The sequence below is a fragment of the Lampetra fluviatilis genome, unplaced genomic scaffold (assembly GCF_964198595.1).
Source record: "Lampetra fluviatilis unplaced genomic scaffold, kcLamFluv1.1 SCAFFOLD_690, whole genome shotgun sequence".
Lineage (NCBI taxonomy): Eukaryota > Metazoa > Chordata > Hyperoartia > Petromyzontiformes > Petromyzontidae > Lampetra > Lampetra fluviatilis.
In genome coordinates, this window is record NW_027620536.1 from 11,990 (window position 1) to 25,000 (window position 13,011).

Genomic DNA, 13,011 nt, shown 5'->3' on the forward strand with positions numbered 1-13,011 from the left:
CCAGCCGTGAGTTTAACCAGCCGTGAGTTTAACCAGCCGTGAGTTTAACCAGCCGTGAGTTTAACCAGCCGTGGGTTTAACCAGCCGTGAGTTTAACCAGCCGTGAGTTTAACCAGCCGTGAGTTTAACCAGCCATGAGTTTAACCAGCCATGAGTTTAACCAGCCATGAGTTTAACCAGCCATGAGTTTAACCAGCCATGAGTTTAACCAGCCGTGAGTTTAACCAGCCGTGAGTTTAACCAGCCATGAGTTTAACCAGCCATGAGTTTAACCAACGATGAGTTTAACCAGCCATGAGTTTAACCAGCCGTGAGTTTAACCAGCCATGAGTTTAACCAGCCGTGAGTTTAACCAGCCATGAGTTTAACCAGCCGTGAGTTTAACCAGCCATGAGTTTAACCAGCGATGAGTTTAACCAGCCGTGAGTTTAACCAGCCATGAGTTTAACCAGCCGTGAGTTTAACCAGCCATGAATTTAACCAGCCATGAGTTTAACCAGCCGTGAGTTTAACCAGCCGTGAGTTTAACCAGCCGTGAGTTTAACCAGCCGTGGGTTTAACCAGCCATGAGTTTAACCAGCCGTGGGTTTAACCAGCCATGAGTTTAACCAGCCATGAGTTTAACCAGCCGTGGGTTTAACCAGCCGTGGGTTTAACCAGCCGTGAGTTTAACCGGCCGTGGGTTTAACCAGCCGTGAGTTTAACCAGCCGTGGGTTTAACCAGCCGTGAGTTTAACCGGCCGTGGGTTTAACCAGCCATCGGTTTAACCAGCCGTGAGCTTAACCAGCCATGAGTTTAACCGGCCATGAGTTTAACCAGCTGTGAGTTTAACCAGCCGTGAGTTTAACCAGCCATGAGTTTAACCAGCCGTGAGTTTAACCAGCCGTGAGTTTAACCAGCCATGAGTTTAACCAGCCGTGGGTTTAACCAGCCGTGAGTTTAACCAGCCGTGAGTTTAACCAGCCGTGAGTTTATCCAACCATGGGTTTAACCAGCCGTGAGTTTAACCAGCCGTGAGTTTAACCAGCCATGAGTTTAACCAGCCGTGGGTTTAACCAGCCGTGAGTTTAACCAGCCGTGAGTTTAACCAGCCGTGAGTTTATCCAACCATGGGTTTAACCAACCGTGGGTTTAACCAGCCGTGGGTTTAACCAGCCGTGAGTTTAACCAGCCGTGAGTTTAACCAGCCGTGAGTTTATCCAACCATGGGTTTAACCAGCCGTGGGTTTAACCAGCCGTGAGTTTAACCAGCCGTGAGTTTAACCAGCCGTGAGTTTAACCAGCCGTGGGTTTAACCAGCCGTGGGTTTAACTAGCCGTGGGTTTAACCAGCCGTGGGTTTAACCAGCCGTGGGTTTAACCAGCCGTGGGTTTAACCAGCCATGAGTTTAACCAGCCGTGGGTTTAACCAGCCATGAGTTTAACCAGCCGTGAGTTTAACCAGCCGTGAGTTTAACCAGCCGTGGGTTTAACCAGCCGTGGGTTTAACCAGCCGTGAGTTTAACCGGCCGTGGGTTTAACCAGCCATGAGTTTAACCAGCCGTGGGTTTAACCAGCCATGAGTTTAACCAGCCGTGGGTTTAACCAGCCGTGGGTTTAACCAGCCGTGAGTTTAACCGGCCGTGGGTTTAACCAGCCGTGAGTTTAACCAGCCGTGGGTTTAACCAGCCGTGAGTTTAACCGGCCGTGGGTTTAACCAGCCATGAGTTTAACCAGCCGTGGGTTTAACCAGCCATCGGTTTAACCAGCCGTGAGCTTAACCAGCCATGAGTTTAACCGGCCATGAGTTTAACCAGCTGTGAGTTTATCCAGCCGTGAGTTTAACCAGCCATGAGTTTAACCAGCCGTGAGTTTAACCAGCCGTGAGTTTAACCAGCCATGAGTTTAACCAGCCGTGGGTTTAACCAGCCGTGAGTTTAACCAGCCGTGAGTTTAACCAGCCGTGAGTTTATCCAACCATGGGTTTAACCAGCCGTGGGTTTAACCAGCCGTGAGTTTAACCAGCCGTGAGTTTAACCAGCCATGGGTTTAACCAACCGTGGGTTTAACCAGCCGTGGGTTTAACCAGCCGTGAGTTTAACCAGCCGTGAGTTTAACCAGCCGTGAGTTTATCCAACCATGGGTTTAACCAGCCGTGGGTTTAACCAGCCGTGGGTTTAACCAGCCGTGAGTTTAACCAGCCGTGGGTTTAACCAGCCGTGGGTTTAACCAGCCGTGGGTTTAACCAGCCGTGAGTTTAACCAGCCGTGAGTTTAACCAGCCGTGAGTTTAACCAGCCGTGAGTTTAACCAGCCATGAGTTTAACCAGCCGTGGGTTTAACCAGCCGTGGGTTTAACCAGCCGTGGGTTTAACCAGCCATGGGTTTAACCAACCGTGAGTTTAACCAGCCGTGGGTTTAACCAGCCATGAGTTTAACCAGCCATGAGTTTAACCAGCCGTGAGTTTAACCAGCCGTGGGTTTAACCAGCCGTGGGTTTAATCAGCCGTGGGTTTAACCAGCCGTGGGTTTAACCAGCCGTGGGTTTAACCAGCCATGAGTTTAACCAGCCGTGGGTTTAACCAGCCATGAGTTTAACCAGCCATGAGTTTAACCAGCCGTGGGTTTAACCAGCCATGAGTTTAACCAGCCGTGAGTTTAACCAGCCGTGGGTTTAACCAGCCATGAGTTTAACCAGCCGTGGGTTTAACCAGCCGTGAGTTTAACCAGCCATGAGTTTAACCAGCCGTGAGTTTAACCAGCCATGAGTTTAACCAGCCGTTGGTTTAACCAGCCGTGGGTTTAACCAGCCGTGAGTTTAACCAGCCGTGGGTTTAACCAGCCGTGGGTTTAACCAGCCGTGGGTTTAACCAACCGTGAGTTTAACCAGCCATGAGTTTAACCAGCCGTGGGTTTAACCAACCGTGAGTTTAACCAGCCATGAGTTTAACCAGCCGTGGGTTTAACCAGCCGTGAGTTTAACCAGCCATGAGTTTAACCAGCCGTGAGTTTAACCAGCCGTGAGTTTAACCAGCCGTGAGTTTAACCAGCCGTGAGTTTAACCAGCCGTGAGTTTAACCAGCCGTGAGTTTAACCAGCCGTGAGTTTAACCAGCCGTGAGTTTAACCAGCCGTGGGTTTAACCAGCCGTGGGTTTAACCAGCCGTGAGTTTAACCAGCCATGAGTTTAACCAGCCGTGAGTTTAACCAGCCGTGGGTTTAACCAGCCGTGAGTTTAACCAGCCGTGAGTTTAACCAGCCATGAGTTTAACCGGCCATGAGTTTAACCAGCCGTGAGTTTAACCAGCCGTGGGTTTAACCAGCCGTGAGTTTAACCAGCCGTGAGTTTAACCAGCCATGAGTTTAACCAGCCATGAGTTTAACCAGCCGTGAGTTTAACCAGCCGTGGGTTTAACCAGCCGTGAGTTTAACCAGCCGTGAGTTTAACCAGCCATGAGTTTAACCGGCCATGAGTTTAACCAGCCATGAGTTTAACCAGCCGTGGGTTTAACCAGCCGTGAGTTTAACCAGCCGTGAGTTTAACCAGCCGTGGGTTTAACCAGCCGTGAGTTTAACCGGCCATGAGTTTAACCAGCCGTGAGTTTAACCAGCCGTGAGTTTAACCAGCCGTGAGTTTAACCAGCTGTGAGTTTAACCAGCCGTGGGTTTAACCAGCCGTGAGTTTAACCGGCCATGAGTTTAACCAGCCGTGGGTTTAATCAGCCGTGGGTTTAACCAGCCATGAGTTTAACCGGCCATGAGTTTAACCAGCCGTGGGTTTAACTAGCCGTGGGTTTAACCAGCCATGAGTTTAACCAGCCGTGGGTTTAATCAGCCATGGGTTTAATCAGCCATGAGTTTAACCAGCCATGAGTTTAACCAGCCGTGGGTTTAACCAGCCGTGGGTTTAATCAGCCGTGGGTTTAACCAGCCGTGGGTTTATCCAGCCGTGGGTTTAACCAGCCGTTAGTTCAACCAACCGTGAGTTTAACCAGCCATGAGTTTAACCAGCCGTGGGTTTAACCAGCCGTGGGTTTAATCAGCCGTGGGTTTAACTAGACGTGAGTTTAACCAGCCGTGGGTTTAACCAGCCGTGGGTTTAACCAGCCGTGGGTTTAACCAGCCGTGGGTTTAACCAGCCATGAGTTTAACCAGCCATGAGTTTAACCAGCCGTGAGTTTAACCAGCCGTGGGTTTAACCAGCCATGAGTTTAACCAGCCGTGGGTTTAACCAGCCGTGAGTTTAACCAGCCGTGGGTTTAACCAGCCGTGAGTTTAACCAGCCGTGGGTTTAACCAGCCGTGAGTTTAACCAGCCGTGGGTTTAACCAGCCGTGGGTTTAACCAGCCGTGAGTTTAACCAGCCATGAGTTTAACCAGCCATGGGTTTAACCAGCCGTGAGTTTAACCAGCCCTGAGTTTAACCAGCCGTGAGTTTAACCAGCCATGGGTTTAACCAGCCGTGAGTTTAACCAGCCGTGAGTTTAACCAGCCATGGGTTTAACCAGCCGTGAGTTTAACCAGCCGTGAGTTTAACCAGCCGTGGGTTTAACCAGCCGTGAGTTTAACCAGCCATGAGTTTAACCAGCCGTGAGTTTAACCAGCCGTGAGTTTAACCAGCCGTGGGTTTAACCAGCCGTGAGTTTAACCAGCCGTGAGTTTAACCAGCCGTGAGTTTAACCAGCCGTGAGTTTAACCAGCCGTGAGTTTAACCAGCCGTGAGTTTAACCAGCCGTGGGTTTAACCAGCCGTGAGTTTAACCAGCCGTGAGTTTAACCAGCCGTGAGTTTAACCAGCCGTGAGTTTAACCAGCCGTGAGTTTAACCAGCCGTGAGTTTAACCAGCCGTGAGTTTAACCAGCCGTGAGTTTAACCAGCCGTGAGTTTAACCAGCCGTGAGTTTAACCAGCCGTGGGTTTAACCAGCCATGAGTTTAACCAGCCGTGAGTTTAACCAGCCGTGAGTTTAACCAGCCATGAGTTTAACCAGCCGTGGGTTTAACCAGCCGTGGGTTTAACCAGCCGTGAGTTTAACCAGCCGTGAGTTTAACCAGCCGTGAGTTTAACCAGCCATGAGTTTAACCAGCCGTGAGTTTAACCAGCCGTGAGTTTAACCAGCCGTGAGTTTAACCAGCCGTGAGTTTAACCAGCCGTGAGTTTAACCAGCCGTGAGTTTAACCAGCCGTGAGTTTAACCAGCCGTGAGTTTAACCAGCCGTGGGTTTAACCAGCCGTGGGTTTAACCAGCCGTGAGTTTAACCAGCCGTGAGTTTAACCAGCCGTGAGTTTAACCAGCCGTGAGTTTAACCAGCCGTGGGTTTAACCAGCCGTGAGTTTAACCAGCCGTGGGTTTAACCAGCCGTGAGTTTAACCAGCCGTGAGTTTAACCAGCCGTGAGTTTAACCAGCCGTGGGTTTAACCAGCTGTGAGTTTAACCAGCCGTGAGTTTAACCAGCCGTGAGTTTAACCAGCCGTGAGTTTAACCAGCCGTGAGTTTAACCAGCCATGAGTTTAACCAGCCGTGGGTTTAACCAGCCGTGAGTTTAACCAGCCGTGGGTTTAACCAGCCGTGAGTTTAACCAGCCGTGAGTTTAACCAGCCGTGAGTTTAACCAGCCGTGAGTTTAACCAGCCGTGAGTTTAACCAGCCGTGAGTTTAACCAGCCGTGAGTTTAACCAGCCGTGGGTTTAACCAGCCGTGGGTTTATCCAACCGTGAGTTTAACCAGCCGTGGGTTTAACCAGCCATGAGTTTAACCAGCCGTGAGTTTAACCAGACGTGGGTTTAACCAGCCATGGGTTTAACCAGCCGTGGGTTTAACCAGCCGTGAGTTTATCCAACCGTGAGTTTAACCAGCCGTGAGTTTAACCAGCCGTGAGTTTATCCAACCGTGAGTTTAACCAGACGTGGGTTTAACCAGCCGTGGGTTTAACCAGACGTGGGTTTAACCAGCCGTGGGTTTATCCAACCGTGAGTTTAACCAGCCGTGAGCTTATCCAACCGTGAGTTTATCCAACCGTGAGTTTAACCAGCCGTGGGTTTAACCAGCCGTGAGTTTATCCAACCGTGAGTTTAACCAGCCGTGAGTTTAACCAGCCGTGAGTTTATCCAACCGTGAGTTTAACCAGACGTGGGTTTAACCAGCCATGAGTTTAACCAGCCGTGAGTTTAACCAGACGTGGGTTTAACCAGCCGTGGGTTTAACCAGCCATGAGTTTAACCAGCCATGAGTTTAACCAGCCGTGGGTTTATCCAACCGTGAGTTTAACCAGCCGTGAGCTTATCCAACCGTGAGTTTAACCAGCCGTGAGCTTATCCAACCGTGAGTTTAACCAGACGTGGGTTTAACCAGCCATGGGTTTAACCAGCCGTGGGTTTAACTAGCCGTGAGTTTGTGGGGCAACCCACAACCCCTGCCCACATCACCTCCCCCCCCCCCCACGTGTACGTCCCTGGGGTTGGGGATAAAAGGTCGACAACAACAACAGTCCACCAGTGTTTCACCCTGCCGGGTTCTAGATTTTATTCCACCATCATCATCATCGTCGTCATCATCATCCAGCCAAGCCACCGGCGTCATCACCATCAACAAACATCGCGTGCAAATTGAGTGGACCGGAGCAGTAACGTCTTCCATCATCGCCTCCCTCCACCCTCCACCTCCTCATCCCCCCCGCCCCCCCCCAACGCCAACGCCGGCGGGATTAGTAGTTTACAAGAACCGGCTCCTCACTGGACTCACTCGCTCACTCACCTCGCTCGCTCGCTCGCTCACTCACTCACTCACCCTGGGCATGCAGTGGTGGTGGTGGTGGTGGCGAGGGCTGGAGCATTTTGCGTGCGCAAAGGATTATTATTAATAGTATTATTATTGTAGCCGCGGCTTCAAGCGCGGGGGGCCAGACACCCATCGGTCCTGCCCCTTACGTGCGTGCGTGCGTGCCTCCCCCCTCCCCTGCTTGTTCCACTGGTGTATGTGACCCGTGCCGAGCTTGTTCCACTGGTGTATGTGAGCCGTGCCAGGCTTGTTCCACTGGTGTATGTGACCCGTGCCGAGCTTGTTCCACTGGTGTATGTGACCCGTGCCAGGCTTGTTCCACTGGTGTATGTGAGCCGTGCCAGGCTTGTTCCACTGGTGTATGTGAGCCGTGCCAGGCTTGTTCCACTGGTGTATGTGACCCGTGCCAAGCTTCACTTGCTCTGCCTGCTTGTTCCACTGGTGTATGTGACCCGTGCCAGGCTTGTTCCACTGGTGTATGTGACCCGTGTTGAGCTTGTTCCACTGGTGTATGTGACCCGTGCCAAGATTCACTCGCTCTGCCTGCTTGTTCCACTGGTGTATGTGACCCGTGCCGAGCTTGTTCCACTGGTGTATGTGACCCGTGCCAGGCTTCACTCGCTCTACCTGCTTGTTCCACTGGTGTATGTGACCCGTGCCAGGCTTCACTCGCTCTACTTGCTTGTTCCACTGGTGTATGTGACCCGTGCCGAGCTTGTTCCACTGGTGTATGTGACCCGTGCCAGGCTTCACTCGCTCTACTTGCTTGTTCCACTGGTGTATGTGACCCGTGCCGAGCTTGTTCCACTGGTGTATGTGACCCGTGCCAGGCTTGTTCCACTGGTGTATGTGACCCGTGTTGAGCTTGTTCCACTGGTGTATGTGACCCGTGCCAAGATTCACTCGCTCTGCCTGCTTGTTCCACTGGTGTATGTGACCCGTGCCGAGCTTGTTCCACTGGTGTATGTGACCCGTGCCAAGCTTCACTCGCTCTACCTGCTTGTTCCACTGGTGTATGTGACCCGTGCCAGGCTTCACTCGCTCTACTTGCTTGTTCCACTGGTGTATGTGACCCGTGCCGAGCTTGTTCCACTGGTGTATGTGACCCGTGCCAGGCGTCACTTGCTCTACCTGCTTGTTCCACTAGTGTATGTGACCCGTGCCAGGCTTGTTCCACTGGTGTATGTGACCCGTGCCGAGCTTGTTCCACTGGTGTATGTGACCCGTGCCGAGCTTCAGGGTCGGCCCCAGCACGGCTCGGTTTGCGGCAGTGGAAAAACAACAACAACAATAACAGCGTAAAACTCCCGGCACGCACACGCAGAGTTGGCCGGAGCGGGGGGGGGGGGTGAGGGGGCGCTGGAGACGCGATGGGGGTGGGTGGGGGTGGGTGGGTGGGCGGGTGGGGGGGGGGGTAGAGTGCCCGGGTCCCCCCCCCCACCCCCCCCCCACCCCCCCCCCACCCCCCCCCACCCAACCCCCCCGCCCCCCACCCCCCCCCCGTGCCTCTAAGGCCTGCAAACCGGAACAGGCTTCCGTGTGGTATGAAGAGGCGTGAGGGTTCTGTATGGGATAAGGAGGTTTCTGTAGGGGATGATGCGAGTGTTCTGTATGGGACGGGGGCGTGAGGGTTCTGTATGGGATAAGGAGGTTTCTGTAGGGGATGATGCGAGTGTTCTGTATGGGACGGGGGCGTGAGGGTTCTGTATGGGATAAGGAGGTTTCTGTAGGGGATGATGTGAGTGTTCTGTATGGGACGGGGGCGTGAGGGTTCTGTATGGGATAAGGAGGTTTCTGTAGGGGACGATGTGTATAGGATGGGGTGTCTGGGTTCTGTATGGGACGGGGTGTCCGGGTTCTGTATGGGATAAGGAGGTTTCTGTATGGGATGAGGTTTTTCTGTATGGGATAAGGAGTGTTCTGTATGGGATAAAGAGGTTTTTCTGTATGGGATGAGGCTCAATTTCACATTTTGGGGGGGGGTGGGGGTGAGGGTGGGGGAGGTCTACACGCGCTTGGACACTCCAAGCGTTTCACAGTCTATCAGCGGCGAGGGGAGGGGATGGGAGGGAGGGAATGAAAGACGGGGGAATGAGAGAGAGACGGGGAATGAGAGAGTCGGGGAATGAGACACGGGGAAACGAGAGAGGCGGGGAATGAGAGAGACGGGGAATGAAAGTCGGGGGAACGAGAGAGAGAGAGAGAGAGAGACGGGGAATGAAAGACGGGGGAATGAGAGAGACGGGGAATGAGAGAGACGGGGAATGAAAGTCGGGGGAACGAGAGAGAGAGAGAGAGACGGGGAATGAAAGACGGGGGAATGAGAGAGACGGGGAATGAGACACGGGGAAACGAGAGAGGCGGGGAATGAGAGAGACGGGGAATGAAAGACGGGGGAACGAGAGAGAGAGAGAGAGAGACGGGGAATGAAAGACGGGGGAATGAGAGAGTCGGGGAATGAGACACGGGGAATGAGAGAGACGGGGAATGAGACACGGGGAAATGAGAGAGGCGGGGAATGAGAGTGACGGGGAATGAAAGTCGGGGGAACGAGAGAGAGAGAGACGGGGAATGAAAGACGGGGGAATGAGAGAGACGGGGAATGAGACACGGGGACACGAGAGAGGCGGGGAATGAGAGAGACGGGGAATGAAAGTCGGGGAACGAGAGAGAGACGGGGAATGAAAGACGGGGGAATGAGAGAGACGGGGAATGAAAGAGGAGCCAGGGAATGAGACACGGGGGAACGAGAGAGACGGGGGAATGAAAGACGGGGGGAACGAGAGAGAGAGACGGGGAATGAAAGACGGGGGAATGAGAGAGACGGGGAATGAGAAATAAGTCAAGGAATGAGACACGGGGGAACGAGAGAGACGGGGGAATGAAAGACGGGGGAACGAGAGAGAGAGAGATGGGGGAATGAAAGTCGGGGGAATGAGAGAGACGGGGAATGAAAGAGGAGCCAGGGAATGAGACACGGGGGAACGAGAGAGACGGGGGAATAAAAGTCGGGGGAATGAGAGAGACGGAGGAATGAAAGACCAGTCAGGGAATGAGACATGGGGGAACGAGAGAGACGGAGAATGAAAGACGGGGGAACGAAAGAGACGGGGAATGAAAGTCGGGGGAATGAGAGAGACGGGGGAATGAAAGAGAGTCAGGGAATGAGACACGGGGGAACGAAAGAGACGGAAAATGAAAGACGGGGGAACGAAAGAGACGGGGAATGAAAGTCGGGGGAATGAGAGAGACGGGGGAATGAAAGAGGAGTCAGGGAATTAAACTGGGGGCTCCAGAAAGACACGGGGGAACGAAAGAGTCGTCGGAGATCGACTCCGAGCGAGGGAATCAAAGTAACTCGGGGAATGACTCCGAGCGAGGTGAATGAAAGTAACTCAGGAAATGACTCAGAAGGAAGGAATGAAAGTCCCCCCCCCCGCCCCCCTCCCTCGCCCCTCAAGCTCACGCCTTGGTGAGCCTCTTGGCGTCGTTTGCGATCATCAGCTCGTTGATGTTGAAGTTCACGACCCCCGCCGACGCCGATGACGACGCCACGCCGATGCCGATGCCGCCAGTGCCGTCTCCACCGCCGATCGGCGACTGCAGCACGCCGGTGCCACCGCCACCACCACCGCCACCACCGCCACCACCACCACCACCACCGCCGCCAAATGAGGTAATTTCACTTCCGTTGACTCCACCGGTACCACCGCCACCACCGCCACCGTAGCCATCGCCGGTACCCAACTTGCCGACCAGCGCCACCAGCTCCTGCTCATCGCTCGACGAGTTATTGCTGCTGCCACCACCGCCACCACCACCGCCGCCACCGCCGCCACCACCACCACCACCGCCCTTCACGCCGTTGGTAGCGCCGGCGGTGAGCGTGGCCGTCGCGGCTGAGGAAGAGTCCGACGACGACGATGACGACGACGACGACGACGTTGAAGTCGTTGAACAGCAGCGAGACTCACCCCCCAAACCTCCCACGTCGGAGACGGGCACCGGCACGGCGGCGGGTGGCGGCGGCGCTGTCGGTGATGTCGGTGATGTCGCCAATCGGCGCAAGCGAGAGCGCGTAGTCGGCAATCACGCCCGCGACGTCCAGGCCGCAGGCTCGGTCGAAGGCGATGAAGCCCACGTTGGCGTTGGCCTCGCACACGCAGTAGGAGCCGTCGGCACGAACCAGCAGGTCGATGCCGCACACGTCCATGCCCAGGATGTTGGAGACTTGCACGGCGAGGCGGCGGCCCTCCTCGGATAGAGCGCACATGACGCCTATGCCCCCTGGGGGGGGCGGGGGGTGGGGGGGTGGGGGTATGAGAGTGCGTGTGAGGGAGTGTGAGAGTGTGGGAGTGTGAGTGAGTGAGTGAGTCTATGTGTGGTGTGTGAGAGTGAGTGTGAGTGTGTGGGAGTGTGTGGGAATGAGGGAGTGTGAGAGTGAGTGTGTGAGTGTGTGAGTGAGGGAGTGTGAGTGTGTGTGAGTGCATGTGTGAGTGTGTGTGAGGGAGTGTGAGAGTGTGGGAGTGTGCGAGTGTGGGAGTGTGTGAGAGCGTGTGAGTGAGTGAGTCTATGTGTGGTGTGTGAGAGTGAGTGTGAGTGTGTGAGTGTGTGGTGAGTGTGTGAGTGTGAGAGTGTGTGGGAGTGTGTGGGAGTGAGGGAGTGTGAAAGTGAGTGTGTGAGTGTGTGAGTGAGGGAGTGTGAGTGTGTGTGAGTGCGTGTGTGAGTGCGTGTGTGTGTGAGGGAGTGAGTGTGAGAGTGAGGGAGTGAGGGAGCGTGTGAGTGCGTGTGTGAGTGAGTGTGTGTGTGTGGCGCACATGACGCCTATACCCCCTGGGGGGGGCGGGGGGGGGAGGGGGGGGAGTGTGTGTGAGTGTGTGTGTATGAGTGTGAGCATGTGTGAGGGTGTGTGTGAGTGAATGTGAACGAGTGTGTGAGTGAGTGAGTGTGAGTGTGTGTGTGTGAGTGTGTGTGAGTGTGTGTGAGTGTGTGTGTGAGTGTGCGAGTGTGTGATTGTGTGTGAGCGTGTGTGAGTGAGTGTGTGAGTGTGAGTGAGTGAGTGTGAGTGTGTGAGTGAGAGTGTGTGTGAGTGAGGGAGTGTGAGTGAGTGTGTGTGTGAGGGAGTGTGAGTGTGTGTCAGTGTGTGTGTGAGGGAGTGTGTGAGTGTGTGTGAGTGTGTGTGAGTGTGAGCATGTGTGAGGGTGTGTGTGAGTGAATGTGAGCGAGTGTGTGAGTGTGAGTGTGTAAGTGTGTGTGTGTGTGAGTGTGTGTGAGTGTGTGTGTGAGTGTGCGAGTGTGTGAGTGAGAGTGTGTGTGAGTGTGTGTGTGAGTGTGTGTGAGTGAGGGAGTGTGAGTGAGTGTGTGAGTGTGTGAGTGTGAGTGTGTGTGAGTGTGTGTGAGTGAGGGAGTGTGAATGAGTGAGTGTGTGTGTGTGTGAGTGAGTGTGTGAGTGTGAGTGAGTGAGTGTGAGTGTGTGAGTGAGAGTATGAGTGTGTGAGGGAGTGTGTGTGAGTGTGTGTGAGTGTGTGTGAGGGAGTGTGAGTGAGTGAGTGTGTGAAGGAGTGTGAGTGTGTGTGTGTGAGGGAGTGTGTGAGTGTGTGTGAGTGTGTGTGAGTGTGTGTGAGCATGTGTGAGGGTGTGTGTGTGAGTGAATGTGAGCGAGTGTGTGAGTGAGTGAGTGTGTGTGTGAGTGTGTGTGAGTGAGAGTGAGTGTGTGAGGGAGTGTGTGTGTGTGTGTGTGAGTGTGTGTGAGTGTGTGTGAGTGAGGGAGTGTAAGTGAGTGTGTGAGTGTGTGAGTGAGAGTGTGTGTGAGTGTGTGTGTGAGTGTGTGTGAGTGAGGGAGTGTGAGTGAGTGTGTGAGTGTGTGAGTGTGAGTGTGTGTGAGTGTGTGTGAGTGAGGGAGTGTGAATGAGTGAGTGTGTGTGTGTGTGAGTGAGTGAGTGTGTGTGAGTGTGTGAGTGTGAGTGTGTGAGTGAGAGTATGAGTGTGTGAGGGAGTGTGTGTGAGTGTGTGTGAGTGTGTGTGAGGGAGTGTGAGTGAGTGAGTGTGTGAAGGAGTGTGAGTGTGTGTGTGTGAGTGTGTGTGAGTGAGGGAGTGTGAGTGAGTGAGTGTGTGTGAGTGTGTGTGAGTGAGTGTGAGTGAGTGTGTGTGAGTGTGTGTGAGTGTGTGTGAGTGAGGGAGTGTGAGTGAGTGAGTGTGTGTGAGTGAGGGAGTGTGAGTGAGTGAGTGTGTGTGAGTGTGTGTGAGTGAGTGTGTGTGAGT

The 13,011-nt window shown here is 53.9% G+C and overlaps 1 protein-coding gene across 1 annotated transcript in view; it reads right to left on the reverse strand.

Moving 5' to 3' along the window:
- Positions 1-8,720: 8,720 nt before the first annotated feature.
- The window catches only part of LOC144954031 (beta-citrylglutamate synthase B-like), a 34,283-nt gene continuing 29,992 nt past the window's right edge, over positions 8,721-13,011 (reverse strand). The window contains exon 4 of the mRNA XM_078884614.1: positions 8,721-11,037. Within this exon, the coding sequence (XP_078740740.1) occupies positions 10,721-11,037 (317 nt within the window). The 3' untranslated portion in view covers positions 8,721-10,720. The remainder of the gene's footprint in view (positions 11,038-13,011) is intronic.